This window comes from Oreochromis aureus, linkage group 10, assembly GCF_013358895.1.
Source record: "Oreochromis aureus strain Israel breed Guangdong linkage group 10, ZZ_aureus, whole genome shotgun sequence".
Taxonomy (NCBI): Eukaryota; Metazoa; Chordata; class Actinopteri; order Cichliformes; family Cichlidae; genus Oreochromis; species Oreochromis aureus.
Genome location: NC_052951.1, coordinates 35,343,628 through 35,362,658, shown reverse-complemented (window position 1 = coordinate 35,362,658; position 19,031 = coordinate 35,343,628). Strand labels below are relative to the sequence as shown.

Sequence of the window (19,031 nt, the reverse complement as noted above, 5' to 3'; positions counted from 1 at the left end):
ACAATCTTCCAGTATGTCCTCTGCTGCTGATCTACCCTCTAACTCTGACACCTCCAGCTCTGAACTAGAACCTGTGAGAACATCAACTCGGACCAGGAAACCACCAGACCGGTTACAGTACTCTAAGCTTGGTCAGCCCATCTTGAAGAGCATTCAGGCACTTGTCCATGGCTTAACCACCGCCTTGACTCATGCACTGGAGGATGAAGAGGACCATCTACTTACTGTCACTGAGCAACCTGTCATCCGGAACCAGCCACCATGTACGGGGACGTACATGAGATCGAGGGGGGAACCTGTAACCCATATCAACTACACCCTGTCACATGATTCACGCCAGCTGATTTGAGGTCCCTCTCCTGGCTGGCTCGCCACGTGTAACGCAAAGTTATTTAAGGGCTAGTGTTATTGCAATGGGTAAGTTTACTGACTGACGCGCAGAAGAAATAGTTCTTTATGGAGCCTAGATGGTGTGAATGATGAGACCAACGACTGCAGTATCTTGTACCAAAAATATATTGAATAAATGGGGGAAAGGGGAAATGGACCAAAATAATCAATACAACACACAACATAAATAAATGCCCACAATGAAATAATTGTGTAATAAATAATAAATCAATTGCTGTGATTTTCTGTGCAAGAGTCCTTTTGTTAAGAGTCCTTTTCGGTCCTTTTCTTTTTAAAGTTCACTTTTTAAGGTATTCCTCCTCCAGTTTCATACAATGGGGAAAAAATATGTCCGTAATCCAAAGACGGCAAAGCGGGGGAAAAGAGGGGAAAAAAACAAAGAATGGTCCTACCGGCTCGCCACTTCAATATGAAGAAGATCAATTTAAAGGGGGAAAAAAAACCTGACCTGTAGGCCAGAAAAATATCCATTAGTAAATCAAAATCAATTCAGTTTACCGGTAAACAAATACATTTTTCTGCAAGTCTATGTAACAATGCAAATCATCATCATCATCATCATCAACAATCACAAATGTACAACAGTTAAATTAGTAATCATCTTGGCTACGTAGCTTAATCTATATATTCCAGTAGCGTTCGCTACAAACAAATACAGAAATAACAATAAAGGAAAACAACTGTCTAACAGACAGCATAGCCGAATTCAAGGCAACACATAACAATAATCATTTAATTGCACTTTGTTTCAAAGTAAGCCCATTAAAGTGCTTAAGTAAATAAAAGTGTTCAAAAACAGCGGTTTTTGAACCGGAGTTCTGCTCGCGGTGGGAACACCGCCGAACAAAGTCTTTTGTTAATCGCGAAAACGGCCGACTGGTTACTGACAACTAAAAGGTTGTTATTAGTAGATGTTAAGAACACTTACCGCTGAGGTGATACAACTTTATAGACGAGTTTAGGGGAGAAAACGCTTTGTTTTCCAACACCGTTCTTAACGCCATAAGCATACAGCCACAGCAGGAGTCGAACCCGGAAGTATCCCTCCACAGCCGGTTTTCATAGTTGCCGCGACGTGGAAGGAGCCAATCAGGAGAGGGACCTCAAATCAGCTGGCGTGAATCATGTGACAGGGTGTAGTTGATATGGGTTACACAGTGACGGGTGAACAGCGGGACCACTGTATACTGTTTATTAATAAACAAAATATAATCCTATATGACAACACGCATAAATTAACTGCCTACATTCATTCATTGTAAACATACCTTCTAACTGACACTCCCCTGCTGCCTCTCCGGGCTGTCCCTGGTCCTCGGGGGGGAAGTTCTCCACGGTCCGCACCATATTGCCGCTAGTCTCCCGCGGGGTGAGGAAGGGGTCCAGAAACTCCATGACCGCGAAGAACTTCCATCTCTTCCCCGATCCTGCTGCAGACTCCTCTTCTCCTTCTCTGTCCTCTTCTCCTTATTATATGTGTCCCTGAGGCTCTTCCACTTTCTCCTGCAGATGTCCTCTGAATAAACACATTATCTTGTTAGCGGAAAGGTATTTGTACATCAGTGGGAAAATAGCGGGACAGTAGGCGGGCTTGCTAGCGTTTGTGCGGCTTCATCGGGTCAGTCTGAAAATTCAAAAGAAGAATGAATGAACTTACCAGGTTGCCCGATCTCCTCACTTATGTGCCTCCAAGCTCGGTCCTTTTTATTCCTGTCTCGGTAGAAGTAGCAGCTAGCATCATACAGCTCTGGGTGATTAGCCACGGCAGTGACGAGCTTTTCCTCCATACTGAATGAAGAATGAAGGGCTTTGGCTGGATCTGCCCCTTTGACCTAGGTCAGAGCCACGTCACCAGGCTCCTGATTGGTTGTTGCGGTGCGATTTGACGCTGGAGTTCAGATTTTTCCAACTCGAGCGGTAGAAGCAAAACGTGCGTATGCACAAAATGCAACACAAAAACTGACGCGCGTGGTTTTATTCGTGAGCCAAACGTGCCAGACGCGGTACACTGACGCCCGTTTCACCTGCAATCGTGTGTCATCGCGCTTTTCCATTGAATTTACATGTAAACCTGACGCTCTGGCCGCCTCTATCGCGTTCGGTGTGAACACACCGGCCTGGGTGTCGTCACTGATTTCTATAATCAACTGGATTCAATTCAGACTCAGACAGAAATATTATAATTCTGATCATTTATCAGTACATATTCATATTTTTATATCCATGTATAAACCAAAGCTGACACTGAGACTTGATCAGAGGTGTGAGCATCACAGCAGAGGCCTTTGTGTCAAAGTAACTGAGGATAAAATAGAAACACATGAAGCAGATTTCCTGGTGTTACAAGATAAATATATATTCTTACTGCTTATTTTCTGATTATATTGTTTTATTTATTTTAATAATAAAGGCCTTTATAAACCAAGGCCAGATGTGAGAAAGAACTAGGTCAGAGGGTGATAGGTCGCCTTAACAACCGAGGCTGTAGTAAGGATAAGTTAAGAAACAGGAAGTTTAGTGCAGAGCTGCAGAGGCATATTAATAAAATACAGGAAACCAGACAGAAAAAGCGGAACTAAGTAACACACACACACACATTAGTCAGACCTGAAGGAGTTGTTTTGATCGAAACTATGTGTGTCTGTGTGTGACGTATAAGAGGACTATATATATGTATTTTAGCTTTTAGAACTGTGGGTGCGTGTTCGTGTCTACAGTTCTCCGTTTCCGGAAATGTACAATAAAGATGATTTTTGAGCTTGACCACTCTGAGTCGGAAGTCTTTCTCTCTCGCTAAAAGAACTCAAAAGAACCGAATTTAATACTGGCCATGAATCAACATGTGAACATGACCTGATGCTGCTGAAGTGAAGCAGAGCAAAGTTACAGAGGTTTGATAGTAAACTGGTCTCTGAGTGCACTGAGAGAGAGAGCTGTGCAGGAAGGGTGATTTTATCATGGTGGAAGCAAAACAGCAAAGGTCGGAGGGAATTCATGACGATGTTTATCAAACGTGAAGCGTAGTTTGGATCTTTTGCTGCTGGTTCAGTGAGTCTTGGTCAGAGTGATGAAACCTGCAGCAATGAGAATCAGTGAGCTGTCGGCTTTCAGCCACGATGACGTGTATGTGCCGTCAGGTGAGAAAGCCAACATCCCACTGATTATGATGTGTCGGGTCCGCTCTGTGATTACGCCTTTGTGTGGAATCTGTTTACCTGCTCTCTCTCACACACACACACACACTTTGGGAAGCACTGCCCTAGGGCGAACCCCCACCCATGCTAACCAAGCCTATCACAGACAGAAAACTGAAGGATACTGGAGGATTAACAAGTTGTTGAGGAACTTCTGGAGGAGAAGGCATAAGTGGGCAGATAAATAAATATATATAAAATAACTTAACTATACAAACTATAAAGAAACTATACAAACTATGAGCTGAGTTATATAATTATGTCTCAGTGTTCATCACAGCCTGATGAGCCTATGTCCAGGATGTGTTCACACAGATGGTGATGATGATCATGGATGTGAGGAGTCTGTAGAGGTGATGATGGTGATGCGGTCTGGTTGTGTCCTGACTCGTGGCTGAGCTGACAGTGACTGATGTGCACAGGACAGAGCATAGTACACTGGGATGTCGTGCTTGGAGAAGATTCTCCTGAGTTTCTCTGACAAACCTGCTACATAAGGGATGATGATGTTGTTCAGTTTGTCTCTAGTTGGTGTCTGACCTTCTTTCCTGTGCATCTTTGCTGATTTGATGAAGGCCCAGTTGGGATAACCACATGTTTTAACTGTCTGAAAGATCATAGAAACAGGCATTAATGGCAGATTCCTCTCAGACAGGAGGACACCTTCTCTGTATCTGTTTAAGTGTAAGTGCCTTTTGTTTAGGTGGACCACAGGGTCACATCTTGACACATACACACACACACACACACACACACACACACACACACACACACATACCTACACATACACACAGACGGTACTCTTTGTTCACATACATGCCTGTGTAAGATGTCATATGTTAATGAACCTATGCATATTCATGTAATCACAATAAAGAGCAGTGCTACGGGGGAGCTGACGGAGAGTGACTGGCGTTGGAGCGGCAGGAACAGCGCTCGTCTCAGTCATCTCCCTCGCGCACGAGATCACACAAAGAGCTCTGGTGACTTGTGTCTTGCTTTTGCCATTGTAGTAAAATTGTCTCAGCTGTTCCAGCAATAGGTTTGTGCCAACATACACCTAACATTTTCCCTCAGCTTTTCAGAGCCACCTTTTCACCACTTCTTCCACAGCAATTTTTCTACAAGCTGTGTGAGGTATGCGCAGGTGGGGGTAGGGGCCAGTCACGTTAAGAGATTTCATTGGGAAATCTAGTGTCAGTCATGAAAATGCACCAATGGGCTGCTATCAGTATGTGCAACAGCCATCCAGGCCGGCCCATTGGCCCAAAAGTGCATCGGCCTGAGAAAATGCCCGGTACACCAGATTAGCAGTCCAACCCTGCTTGCTATGCATTCCACCTCTTTACCCATGATCCTGATGGGCCTAGTCACAGGTTTTTCCTCGGGAAGTCAACCACCATCTCTTGTCTTGTTGACATTCATAATGAGGTGATTTCTTGCAGACCACAAAGTTCCTCACCAGCTCCCTGACTCCGACTCCTGCCAACTCTGGAAGGGCTCAGCTCCAGGTATTGGTATTAGACAGCTCCTGGATATCACCGACTCTCCCTGTGAATCTCATTATATCTGGTAATCACAGTGAGAACTTTCAAATGTATTTGAACCTCCCAACACTCCACTGGTTTTAGGTTACCTTTGGCCGAGCAAACACAACTCTCCAATTCACTGGAAAAGAATCACCATTGCTGGCTGGAGCCTGCCCTGTCACAAAAACTGTCTAAGGTCTGCTTCTCTCTCAGGTATCATGGCTTCAGCAGGAAAAACCAACTGAACCACCAGATCTGTCTGTGGTGCCCTCTGCGTACCATGACCTAGTGGAGGTTTTCTGCAAGGACTGGCTCTGCCTCTCACAGCTCATTGGCTGTATAATTGTGCTATGGAGCTCCTCCCCAGTCCACTGCTTCCCACCAGCAGGTTGTGTAGTTTATTTGAGCAAACAGCTGGCTGCCGGCGGAGCTCACGGGCACGTCACTGCAACCCCCCCTGGCCTCTGCTCCGCGGCTGCTGAGTGACCCCTCATCTGGGACTCTCCTCAGCTCTTTCTGGGATAGTGGCGCGGCTGCCCCTCCGTTGGTCTTCCTTGGTCTCTTGTGTTCTGGGGGCCTCTGGATGTCTGGAGTTTTGATCTCCTCCATACCTGCGTCATGCCCTGGAGGACGGGGCAGTGGCCCCCCCACACCCTCTAGCTGATCATTACATGAAGGAACCTTTCAAAAAAAAAAAAACCAAGCGCGTCCATGCTCACAGGTGTACACACGGGTGATCACACACACAAACTACACCCTTTTTGGCTCTTACCTCAAAGCACACTGTGCGCTGTCGATCTTACGTGCTGCACAATAATGTTTAATATTTAGTATTTACTGTCATATTCCCATATATCATTGTGATGTTGTTTATTACTCTCGTTTTCTTCTGCTTGCTTTCTTCTTTCTTTCTCAACAGGTGATCCAGGTGATCGATATATGTATTTTTTGTCTGCTTATTCTGTTGGTTTTGGTTTTTGCCCTTTTTCCCGTCCCTCTTCCCCGCTGTTTTTCTTCCCTCTTTCTTTCTCCCTTTCTTTCCACCAGTCAAGTCTGTCCCGTATTCAGCAAGTGAAAATAAAATAAACAATAAAAGGTGAATCAAATGGACCATTACGGCAAGGCTGGGATGGTCCATTTGGTAAAGTAAATCCGTTGGGCATCTTTTTTCACCTTTAGACAATAATTCTGATGGCAAAAGAACCAAACGGGACAGGTTAAAAAAAAAAAAAAAAAAAAAATTATTTGAGCAAGAAGCTACAGAAAATACATCAATGACTCATTAGCTGCTGGTATCATTCGTTTGTCTTCTTCACCTCTTGAGGTCGTGTTTTTCCTTGTAGAAAAGGAAGAATAAATTAAGACGATGTATAGATTTTTTAGGTTTAAATGACATCACAGGAAAAAAGCAGACCTTGTCATCCAGCTGCGCCGGTGACAAGGTGGCTCCGGGGGCCAACCCGTATGGCAAACGGCAGCGGCGCAGTAGTCACGGCCATGAGCCAAGGCTCCCCGCCGACTGGCGTGCAGGACCAAACAGCACTCCGGTCTCTGATGGAAGAGAGGCTGGACTGGACAGCACACCAACCTCGGGCTTGGCAGGACACCCGCGCGCCTCGACCTAAGTCTCCAGCTTGGCAGGTCCACCCGGCATGCCAGCCTCGGGTGAGGACGCAGCTGTACCAGGTGGCACGGCCACTCCCACCGGTGCCCTGACCTCCGGCTCAGGCCGACCCTGTTCCCCGCACGCCTCGTGCCTCCACCTCTGGCTCCAGCTGCACAGGTTGAGGACACTGACTGCTCCACGGCCCTCTTCTAGGGAGCCAGAACAGGTGTAGGCCCCTGCCTTGCACCAGCCGCTCCCACCCGCCGGAACAGTCCGGACCTCCTCCACTCCATGCCGTCGGGGAACGCCGGTGGGGGTGGCGGCGGTGTTGACCAGGACCGGATACGAGCTGCCAGATTCTCAATCACCTGCGTCCCACATTCCATCCGGTCCTGGAGTTCTTCCTGCTGGCGGCATGACACCGCCGCGAGCTCCAGCTGTGTCCCGGCACAGCAGACGGCCACACAGCACCACACAGTCCTGGGTTTCGTCCTGAGTTTCGGCATCACTGTAAATGATCCATGGCAGACACGACGACATGTACATACTTTTCAGCATCTTTATTGTTACAGTTGCTGTTACATACAACCGGCTGCAGCTCTGCAGCTGCCAGCTGTTTGTCAAAGATGAAAACTGCATATTCCACACTCAATCCGTCTCCTTTCTAGGCTACATTGTGGAAAAGTGGCGGTTAGAGCTCATCAAGTTCCAAGTGGTACTAGACTGGCCCCCTCCAACTCCTTGCATCTTCAGTGCTTTCTCAGGTTGGCCACCTTCTACCAGCCGTTCATCCAGAACTCAGTATGATCACCCTGCCTCTCACTAACTTTCATCCCCTAAAGTTGCCTTTCAGTGGAACCATGTGGTGCAGAGGCAGCCTTTTCCACCCTGGAACTGTTTACTTCTGCCTATATCCTCATCCAATCCATCACAATTCAACAATTCATAGTGGAGGTGGACGCTTCTGATTCTGGTGGTCGGCACATTCACTCACAGTCCAAGAAAGGTAAAATGCACCTGTGCACTTTTTTCTCTCACTGTCTCTCCACTATAGAACAGAACTATGGTGTGGGGACCGTGAACTGTTGGCAGTGAAAATGGCCTCCGCAGAGTTCAGACCTTGGCTGTATGGACCTGAGCATCTGTTCATCGTGTGGAGAGATCTTGTCATGTCTTGTTTAACTCGAAAGCGGGACTAGAAAGAGAGAGCAGATTTCTCCTGTTTTGGCTTCCCTTCATTGGCTTCCTGTTAAATCCAGAATTGAATTCAAAATCCTGCTCCTCACATACAAGGTCTTAAATAATCAGGCCCCATCTTATCTTAATGACCTTGTAGTACCATATCACCCTATTAGAGCACTTCGCTCTCACACTGCAGGCCTACTTGTTGTTCCTAGAGTATTTAAAAGTAGAATGGGAGGCAGAGCCTTCAGTTTTCAGGCCCCTCTTCTGTGGAACCAGCTTCCAGTTTGGATTCAGGAGACAGACACTATCTCTACTTTCAAGATTAGGCTTCAAACTTTCCTTTTTGCTAAAGCATATAGTTAGGGCTGGACCAGGTGACCCTGAATCCTCCCTTAGTTATGCTGCAATAGACGTGGGCTGCCGGGATTCCCATGATGCATTGAGTTTTTCCTTTCCAGTCACCTTTCTCACTCACTATGTGTTAATAGACCTCTCTGCATCGAATCATATCTGTTATTAATCTCTGTCTCTCTTCCACAGCATGTCTTTATCCTGTCTTCCTTCTCTCACCCCAACCAATCACAGCAGATGGCCCCGCCCCTCCCTGAGCCTGGTTCTGCCGGAGGTTTCTTCCTGTTAAAAGGAAGTTTTTCCTTCCCACTGTCGCCAAAGTGCTTGCTCATAGGGGGTCATATGATTGTTGGGTTTTTCTCTGTATGTATTATTGTAGGGTCTAACTTACAATATAAAGCCCCTTGAGGCAACTGTTGTTGTGATTTGGCGCTATATAAATAAAATTGAATTGAATTGAACTCCAGGCACGCCACGTGGACCCTCTTCTTTGCTTGTTTTCAGTATCAGAATAATTTACTGATCCCTGTGAAAATAATGTCAAAATTAAATAAATAAACAAAATAAATACAATTAAATTAAATAATTAAATTATATTCTTTTATTTTGTCATTACCTACAGACCCGGATTTAGTAACATCATGTCAGAGGCCTTATCCCGGCAATTCTCTCCCTCCAAACCTTTTGCAGAAGGACCACAATTTTGCCACCTCCATGCATCATCCATCATGAGCTCATTGAATCCCTGGTCCATACTGCCCAGCGTGATGAGCCTGACCCTGATAACAGACCTCATAACCATCTGTAGGTTCGATCTGCAGTCCATGCACTGACAAATAGACTCTGTGCACCTTAGCATGTGCTACTTCCGGTGGGGAAACCCCTGTAGGGCGCTTCGTTTCCGGTGTGATATTCGCTCCTTGTTTACTGCCGGTTTTTCCAAAACAAGTCAACCAAATGGACGAATCAAGTGGCGATTTACATTTCTCGAGATGTCTTGGGCATTTACGGAATATATATGTAGATGCTGTTCATAGACCTGTCGATATTTTTCCCCCGCGCCTCAGAGAAAAACAGAGAAAGGATTCAAATTCTATATTTCTCAGTATTTGTAAACAGCGGTCCCTTGTTTATCGCGGGTGTTATGTTCTAAAAATAACCAGCGATAGGTGAAATCAACTAGCCAATTTTATTTTTAGACGATGCAAAACGTTTTGTCGACATTGTTGTGTTTGTTGGGGAAAAAACGTACAAACATACAGTACTGCACTTCAGAGTCACACTGCTAGCGATCGATGCAGCGATTCTGTACTGTACAGGAGAGACGGCACGGAGGGGATCGACAATGGTCTGCAGCCGATCAGGACGCAGGACACAATGTGATGTAAAAAAAAAAGCATGCAAACTTGCACTAAAAAATCTGCGAAACAGCGAGGTAAGATAGTAATGTGGAAACTGCATCCAAGACAGAAATAACAGCATAATATTGCTAACACAACTCTGACTCTGCAAGTGTCTCTACAGTCAGCATGCTAACGCTAAGCTAGCCAAGAACCCAGAGTGTATGCAGACCCCAGCACAGCAGCCAGAGCCTGAACTTCAACAGCTAACAGGCTAATGAGCAATTCAATTCAATTCAATTCAATTTTATTTATATAGCGCCAAATCACAACAAAAGTCGCCTCAAGGCGCTTTATATTGTACAATAGATCGCACAATAATAGGGCTGCAGTCAGGCTGCGGCCTCCATTTCTACCTGCTCATGTTTCTACACCAAAATCACCATGACGACCACTTTAAAGTCTGTTTGGATTGGTGTTTATCTTTGCTTTGGGTTGATACCTAAAAATGAAAAGTAATGTTGTATGTGTGTCCTCATTAGGATAGGGATTTGTGTTGGAGTGTTGCACTGTAGCCTCAGGTTTATATTGTTAACTGGTAAAGATGAGGCAATGCGTTTCAGGTTATTTTACTGAATAAAGAAAAAATAATGTCATAAGTAGTGCAACTAAATAGCTACTTTCTCCAGAAAAGAGTCAAGTAAGATACTGCAGTATTTTTTAAAAAAGTAGCAGCTAATGCATATTACTTTACTTTTCTTTGTGTAACAATCTGAATACCGAACATCACCAATGATGACCCAAGAAGGTTTAAAAAATTAGAATATGGACTTAGAGGACTGATGATGCTTCTGGGAGAACGTTTTTGTCAAGCTAGCAAGAGCAAATAATTTGATCCAGTTATTAAGAGACCAACAGTCGTGAAATTTCATGACTAGACTTGTTGCACAGCTGACATCCTGCCACAGATCCACTCTGGGATTCACTGAGCTTTTTATTTACAAAGAAACATTTTATTTTTATTACACAGGAACAAAAATGTGTTGGATACTGATATTCAGGAAGTCAGGTGCAGTTTGTCAGCTGTCAAATTATCCATAATATCATTTTAATCCATAATATGACCTACTGATGGTTGTGAATGAAAATAATTTCTTACAGGTCAGATGATCAGTAACTAATGATGATGATAACATTAAAATTGCTTTTCATATCACAGTATGACACATTTTTTCTCTTTTGCTGCTGCAACAGCAGCTCCCACTGCGGCTCCCAGTGCTGCTCCCACTGGACCCAGCACACTTCCAGCACCCGCTCCGATCCCCACGCTCTTCAGGAACTTCTTCTTTTTCTCTTCCTGTCCTCCTGCACCTGCTGCTTCTTTTTCTTCCACCATCTCTGTATCTTCTCTCTGAATTCGTTCAGTCTCTTCTCTGACGGCTCTCTCAGCCTCCTGCAGCATCTCATTGGTGTAACATTTTCCCCCGTTGCTCTGAACCATGGTGTTGATCTTCTCCAGCAGTTCCCTGACCTGAGAGACATCCTCACTTCTGTTCTTAAAAACATGATATCCTCCACCACACTGACTGATGAAGCCATGCAGACGCTGATTTCCATTTATTAATTTGTCTATGTTAGCTTCATTGTCCACATCATCTCCATGTGTGAACAGCACCATAGTATAATCTGCTGCTTCTTTTCCAAAGATCTCCTGAAGGATTTTCACTGTTTCTTGTTCTTCTTTGGTGAATCTGCCGATCTGGACAACGATCAGGAACACGTGAGGACCAGGAGCAGCAAAGGAGATGCATCTAACAAACTGTTCCTTCACCTCCTCTTCAGACACGGTGATGTCAAACAGTCCTGGAGTATCGACGACAGCCAGTGTTTGTCCATCCACCTCTCCTGTTTCCTTCTGACACTCTGACGTCACTGAAGCAAAAGAGGATGCAGATTTAAAGGCTTTTCTTCCCAAGATGGTGTTTCCTGATGCACTCTTCCCAACTCCTGTTCTCCCAACAAGCACCATCCTGAGGTGGAGGTCGTCTGCATCTGCTGTGGAAGATAAACAGATGGCTGTCATTATTAGTGGGAGTCCGTCAGTGAGTCCTTCATGTGGAACAGTAAAATATAAACACAGAGAATGATCTGACCTTCTGCTTCCTCCTGTACATGGATGACATCACGCTGTGTGTCAGGAGTGAGCGAGGCATCAACGTGTTGGTCAGCAGGATCTACAGCGAGGACATCAGCATGTCATTCAGAGTGGATAAGTGTGTCTGAGTGTTCCCAAAGAGAGGGGCGGTGATACGGACTGAGGCGTGGAGTCAGACCGTAGAATAAGAGATACCTGAGCATCCACAGGCCAACATGAAGAAGCTGCAAGAAGGTCACCCACACATATCTATAGATGCAGGAGTTCATGCTAGTCTACAAACCCAGAGACTGTTTGTTGGCCTGCCACTCACCTTATCTTACCCCTGGCCCTTTCACTCTTTTAAACCATGTGTGCAGAGGGATAGTCCCCGTCTCCTTCTCCTTACTCATGTCATAAAGTAAACAAACAGAACCAGTCAAGCCTCCACCCATGTTTCAGTCCCCTCACGCCCAGCGGGTCAGGTCCTCCTCCTCGCCAGCCTCCGAGCCGGTCTTTTCTAATTGTTCTTGTCATGAACTTTGGTGACATGAACTGAGGTTAAATGTACAGTTTGAGTGTGGAACTGTTGTGTTTCTTTCCTACACAATGGTGTCTCTGAGCCATGTCTGACTGAGGGCTAAATGTTGGGGTAAACATCCAAAACAGTTGCTTTATACTGTAAAGCAATAAAGGTGTTTAGACACATAGTGAGTGAAGAAGAAACACCCAGTGCATCATGGGAATCCCCGGCAGCCTACGTCTATTGCAGCATAACTAAGGGAGGATTCAGGGTCACCTGGTCCAGCCCTAACTATATGCTTTAGCAAAAAGGAAAGTTTGAAGCCTAATCTTGAAAGTAGAGATAGTGTCTGTCTCCTGAATCCAAACTGGAAGCTGGTTCCACAGAAGAGGGGCCTGAAAACTGAAGGCTCTGCCTCCCATTCTACTTTTAAATACTCTAGGAACAACAAGTAGGCCTGCAGTGTGAGAGCGAAGTGCTCTAATAGGGTGATATGGTACTACAAGGTACCATATCTTGATTTTGAAATTGATCAATTATTAAGTCATGTACTTGGAGGAGTGAGACCTAATGTTTAATAATCGACATTTCACTGTTTTACTCTTTGGTTCAGATGTGGATACTGTATTGTTACTTTTTCAAGGTTCAAGGTTCTTTATTCGTCACATGCATAGTTATACAGGTATAACACACAGTGAAATGTAACCTGACACGCTCCTTGACTTCTGCAAAAAAAATAAATTAAATAAAATAAGGGGAGACATTACATATAATATATTCTTTGTGATTTTTTTATGTTTAAGTTGTTTTTTTGCTGGTTTTTAGTTTGTTTTTTGTCTGTTTGGGAGCTGACACAGTCTCTACAGAGATGGGTTTTTGGGGGGTTTAATACATTTGTCCATATTTCTAGAAATGAGAGCTGCTCCATCCAAAGAGGGATGGATGCCGTCTCTCCTAACAAGACCAGATTTCCACCGTCATCGTTAAGCTGAGGACGTATTTATATAATTTCACCTAAACCTGCAAACATTATTCTGTGGTTATATATAAACCCATAGAAGTTAACGAGGGTGTATATATACTGAGATGAGTGCAGCAGGTGTGGAAGAAAGCACAGGTAACATTACTGAGGGCAGAGAAAACTTCAGGATGACTGAAATCAAACTGGAAATCACCTGAACTGAAACATCACAACAATCCAAACTATCACTGTCATAAAAAAAACTAACCACAATTAGCTCGACACTTTTGAGAAGTTACAGTCAAACTGGCAGAACAGCATTACTCTGATCAGCTACAGGAAATCATTTAAAGTCCGTTTCTGTTGTAGAGTCGGTGCTGCAGACACCTCTGAGCTTTCACTCCACTTTGTGGACACAGTTCACAGTCACAGTCACCGTCTGTGGAAGCTCCGTCTGTCGATCTAGCCTATACACTCAGAGATGAAGCTTGAGTTATTGTTTGTCTCTTTAGTCTCTCAGGGTTTATTAAGAAGACAAATGACAGGCTGTGGTTGGTGTGCCTGCAACCCTGTGTAACACAGACCTGTTCTCACCACTGCGTGAATCACAAAGAACTCAGCTGTTGGTGTTTCAAACAAATAAAACATTAAAAAGCAACAGAGATTAAAGAGAGACTCAGGTGACAGGAATAAGTCATCACAGCTCAGGTAAACAGGCAGCTCTGCAGTTTCTGACATTTATTATAGAAAGTTTGTCCGAACAGTAAATCAGAATAAAACTTGTAGATGTACTTACGAGGTAGTGAGCCGGCCATGTTGGTGCTGCTCAGGGTTAAAGCTGTGTCACAGTCACATGCCTGCTGCTGAAATGTTTTGCATGAGCTGGTTGTTGCACCATGACGATTGTCCCTCCCTTTTAAATGCACCGTGCCAGACCTGTCCTACACACAGGAACAACACTCGGGCTGTCGCACCAAACACAGGGAAACACAGCCATCAGTGTCAGTGTCATCCGGGCAAGTACATCCCAGTGGGAGTACAGTGCTGGGACACTGGTACAGCACATGTGGGTGGAAATTCTTGTGTGGAAGCTTCACAAACAACAGAGGTGCAAAATATAAGAAACATAAGAAACAAAGAAAAATATAAGAATAGGAATATGAGAATTATAAGAATAAATATATGTAAAAATATATATATATGTAAGACAGATGAGTCAGTACTTTTGCCAACAGTGTATTTTGAGGTTAAAATGTTGCCTCTATATACTAAAGTTAACATAGTACAAAAACTGAGGGGTCGAATGGTACTGACTGAATGATCCAGCTGATTGATAAAAAGACTTTTTTGGTTTATGGCAGTTCAGCTAAAATTTCCCCTAAAAGGAAACATTTGTGAGCCAGGTTCCAACCATGTCATTAAGTGTTGATGTGACAGCTGGAGTGTTGCTCCTGTATGTGATACGGTGGCATTAAAGGGAGGGGCAATCTTCATGAAGGCACAGAGCTGATGTTAATACAGTAGCTGTGACAGCACAATCCTGAGCAGCACCAGCATGGCCGGCTCAAAAGCTCGTAAGTACATCTACAAGTTTTATTCTGATTTACTGTTCAGACAAATGTTTTATAATAAAAGTCAGAAACTCCAGAGCTGCCTGTTTACCTGAACTGTGAGTCTTTATTACTGTGCCCTGTGTCTATATCTTATTTATCTGTTACTTTTATTGTTTATTTACGTTTATTTGTTTGAAACACCAAATCCTGAAACATGTGGTTCATGCAGTGGTAACAGCCAACAGCCACACTACCCAGAGGCTGCCAATCCACCCAGTCTTCACTTTGAATGTCATATATATATCTCTATATATATAGATAGATAGATAGTGGTGTCTGCAGCCCTGACTTTATCAGTAAAACTGATTTCGATGTGCAGAGTAATCCTGTTCTGCCAGGTTGGTTGTTGGTTCTCGTAAGCTTGAGGGAAATTGTGGTTAGCATTCTCGTCTTTGTTTTGATTGATGTGTGATTGTTTTGGATTGTTCAGATGTTTAGTCATGAGTCATTTCCTGTTTTATTTCAGTAATCAGTCCTTATGTAATACTGTAAGTTTTTTTTTTTTTTTTTTTTTTACTTCCCCCATTCCTGGGTTTTCCTGGTACTTCTTCACCAGTGTCACCTATCCCTGATTCTGTATATGTAACTGTCCTAGTGTGACGAGCTGCAGTAATCTGTTTATCTTCTTCAGCAGTTGAAGATGTTCCACACCTGAGGATTGTGCTTGTTGGGAGAACAGGAGTTGGGAAGAGTGCATCAGGAAACACCATCTTAGGAAGAAAAGCTTTTGAATCTATAGCTGCTTTTTCTTCAGTGACAGTAGGGTGTCAGAAAATAACAGATCAGGTAGACTGTCAGATCCTGGATGTTGTTGATACTCCAGGACTGTTTGACACTGATATACCTGAAGAGGAGGTGAAGAAAGAGGTTGCCAGATGCATCTCCTTTGCTGCTCCTGGTCCTCACGTGTTCCTGATCGTCGTCCAGATCGGCAGATTCACCAAAGAAGAACAACAAACAGTGAAAATCCTGCAGAAGATCTTTGGAGAAGAAGCAGCAGATTATACTATGGTGCTGTTCACACATGGAGATGATGTGGACAATGAAGCTAACATAGACAAATTGATAAATAGAAGTCCGTCTCTGAGTGGCTTCATCCAACAGTGTGGAGGAAGATATCATGTTTTTAACAACAAAATCAAAGATCCCTCTCAGGTCAGAGAGCTGCTGGAGAAGATCAAGACAATTGTTCAGAGAAATGGAGGAAAATGTTACACCAATGAGATGCTGCAGGAGGCTGAGAGAGCCGTCAGAGAAGAGCAGGAGCGACTTCTGAGAGAAAATATAGCGATGGAAGAGCAGGAAGCAAGAAGGCGTGCAGAGAAAAAGAACAAGTTCCTGAAGGGGGTGGGGATCGGGGCGGGAGTGGGAAGTTTGCTTGGTCCACTGGGAGCAGCTGTGGGAGCAGCAGTGGGAGCTACAGCTGTAGCCGTGAAAGAGAAAGACTGTGTTACTCAGTGAATTTGATCCCATTCACAACGTCCAACTACCTGCTCTGACTATATCATGCTGTCCATCCAGTGATCAGCTTCGTCAGCTCACTAATGATTTGCAGTTATTGATGATTAATGGGATACAAGAATAGTTTAGTCCACAACAATCAGTACGTCTATTGTATATAAAAGTTTTAGATGACTCTGTGTCCACACTGATCTGCTGACTATCAGGTGTGTTCCTGGGTAATAAACACCTGTCTCTGATCTCACACATCAAACACTTCTTCAAACTGCACTGCAGAGACATGGAAATTATCCTGGGCCATGTCTCTGGGGTGGTAGACTATGCAGAGACTCCCACACTTCTTCTCCCAGCTACCTCCTCCAGGTAGTCTGGAGGGGGAAACTGAAGCATTCTCAAGCCAGTCGAACCACCTCAGCTGGCTCCTTTTGATGTGGAGGAGCAGCAGCTGTACTCTGAGCTCCTCCTGAAGCTCATTTCTGCTGCTTGTATCTGTGATGTCAGAGCTCGTGACCACAGGTGAGCGTAGGACCGAAGGTACACCAATCTTCAGCACAACTGACTGGTACATCATCCTTGCTGATAATTAAAGCATGTGCTAATGTGGAAAACTGATAAAGAGCATAAATTTTGACTTTTGAGAGGTGAGGAGTACATTCATCATATGTTTACTGTATTTTCTGGTTAAAGTGTCTAAACAAGTAACAAGCCTCAGTCTGAGTCTGTGGCTGGAAGATGTGGACTGTTAGAAGACCTCTACGTCCTTCTGAGATGGACAACAGCTAATGATTCTTCTTCCATTTACAACACTCCTGAAAAAACAATGACAACTTTTTAAAAATCTGATTCTTCACTGAGCCCTAGAATCACAACATAGTCCTGGGTTGAATCTCCACTGATCGCTGCTGTCAGCTTGTAAAAGCAATAAATAAAGCATATGTGTATTCAAATCAAAGGTTTCTTTAAATGCTAGTAGCACCTCCTCAGTGATGATGAGTGCAGATTGCATAATGAATTTGTCCCTTAGCCAAAACCCAGACTGTGATATTCCTTTGGAGTAGAAATGTACTTAGACCTTCAAGTGAATACAGCAGTTAAGAACTTTTACAAGAAGGGAGCTGGTGTCAACCAAAGTGCTTCACTGAGTGAGTCATTTGGTCCCGGCTGTCGGGGGGGCTCAAAGGCTGGCAGGACAAGAAGTAAAATGTTGAGTGTTCTCTCCAGGAGTTGATGTAGAGTGGCAAGGTATGGTGGGTGTGTTCTGGTTAAAGAACATGGAGGCAGCTTCCAAGGTTAGCAGATTTATTCAGCTGTGGTCTGTAGTAACGATACACAAAGCAACTATCAGTACAGCACGCATCAAACATTCGACATGCCCACACATAATTCTAGCACAGAGATTGGACAAGGAAACTGTATTCAACACTCACTTGTATAACAACTTCAACAATTACACAAGGTTTATAACTAGCATTAAGTAACTTAGTAGCTTACATAATAATGGATTGCATTTATATAGCGCTTTTCTAGGCACCCAAAGCGCTTTACAATTCCACATAGTGTATTAGCATAAGATAACATTAGCATAGTCCCGAGGGAACAAATACACACAATAGCATTTGACATACACAACATCATGTAAACAGAACCCACCTTCTGGCATTCACACACAGCAATAAACCAAAAAACCCAACTTGCTAGTGAGAGGACACAAGGAAAGAATGATGGCTATTGACTATGCGCACGTTAGCATATGCTAGTTCCGGTGCGGAAAATCCTGTGTGGAGCTTTGTTTCCGGTGTCCTATTCGCGCCCTGTTTAATGTCCAAAAGAAGTTAACCAAATGAATGAATTAAGCGTCGATTTACATTTCTATAGATGTCTTGGTCATTTACCCAATATAACTGTAAATGATGTTCATGGACTTGTCGATATTTTTCCCCCGCGCCTCAGAGCAAAAGAGAAAAGGGATTCAAATGTTATATTTCTCAGCTGTCCCTCGTTTATTGTGGTGTTATGTTCTAAAAATAACCAGCGATGGGTGAAATCAAGTAGCCAATTTTATTTTTTTGATGCGTGGACATCGTGGACATCCAGTACTGCACTTTTTAATTTAGAAGGTAAGTCACAACATACCCTTCATACATACAAATGTATAGAAACCCTCACCAGCAATCGTTCATTTTTGTGTGGCTTTTTTCACGGTTTGTTAACATGCTGTGTAGGTGTGTACTTGACTCGCTGATATCGACATAACGGGAAACATCTGTGACTGTTGTTCATCTGTGACTGTTGTTCACCTGTAGTTTGAATGCTGAACATTTGCCTGTTTAAAGAATAAGACCAGTCACTATACAGAGATGTGCTTCTGAATGTGGACGATGTGTCTTATGCTGCAGTGATGCAGTTCTGCTTGTGTTGAGTGATGCAAACAACCGATCGATCTAAACTTTTTAAATGTCAATCACGTGGTTACCGGCTACCGGCGAAAATAATCGGGACAGTAAGCCAATTTCTGTCTTAGCGCATTTGCGCCGCTGTGTGTTTTTGTGGTCTTCTTTTGCGGCTAATTCAGTGAATTTTGGTCTGATCGTGGTGAAACTTTGTGTGTGGAGTCAGTGATAGCTCTGGGAGCTAACCAGCCTATCTTTAACCGGTTACTTACATGAAGTCTGAAGAATTTCTGGTTCGGTTTTGTTTGTTTAGCGGACTTCTGCGCATTTACG

At 43.9% G+C, this 19,031-nt stretch overlaps 2 protein-coding genes across 4 annotated transcripts; one reads left to right on the top strand and one right to left on the bottom strand.

Annotated features, from left to right (window-relative positions):
* Positions 1 to 10,573: 10,573 nt before the first annotated feature.
* Positions 10,574 to 14,137, bottom strand: LOC116321940 (GTPase IMAP family member 7-like). 2 transcript variants are annotated; one of them, XM_031741886.2, is made up of 3 exons: positions 14,031 to 14,137; positions 11,770 to 11,850; positions 10,574 to 11,671 (listed from the first exon to the last, which is right to left on the bottom strand). In XM_031741886.2, exons 1-3 carry the CDS (start codon positions 14,047 to 14,049, stop codon positions 10,830 to 10,832), a joined length of 942 nt encoding a protein of 313 aa, XP_031597746.2. In that variant the 5' UTR covers positions 14,050 to 14,137; the 3' UTR covers positions 10,574 to 10,829. The 2 variants fall into 2 exon arrangements, with proteins under 2 accessions (XP_031597746.2, XP_039474557.1); XM_039618623.1 differs by having other exon boundaries at positions 10,574 to 11,668.
* A 619-nt stretch (positions 14,138 to 14,756) lies between these two features.
* Positions 14,757 to 17,255, top strand: LOC116321913 (GTPase IMAP family member 4-like). 2 transcript variants are annotated; one of them, XM_031741848.2, is made up of 2 exons: positions 14,757 to 14,808; positions 15,482 to 17,255. In XM_031741848.2, exons 1-2 carry the CDS (start codon positions 14,790 to 14,792, stop codon positions 16,306 to 16,308), a joined length of 846 nt encoding a protein of 281 aa, XP_031597708.2. In that variant the 5' UTR covers positions 14,757 to 14,789; the 3' UTR covers positions 16,309 to 17,255. The 2 variants fall into 2 exon arrangements, with proteins under 2 accessions (XP_031597708.2, XP_039474619.1); XM_039618685.1 differs by having other exon boundaries at positions 14,765 to 14,808; positions 15,479 to 17,255.
* Positions 17,256 to 19,031: the final 1,776 nt, after the last annotated feature.

Bases quoted from the DNA above. Each gene is read 5' to 3' on its own strand.
- LOC116321940 (XM_031741886.2), bottom strand. The intron at 11,672-11,769 runs GTCAGATCATTC...TATCTTCCACAG, and splicing joins TGTACAGGAGGAAGCAGAAG to CAGATGCAGACGACCTCCAC.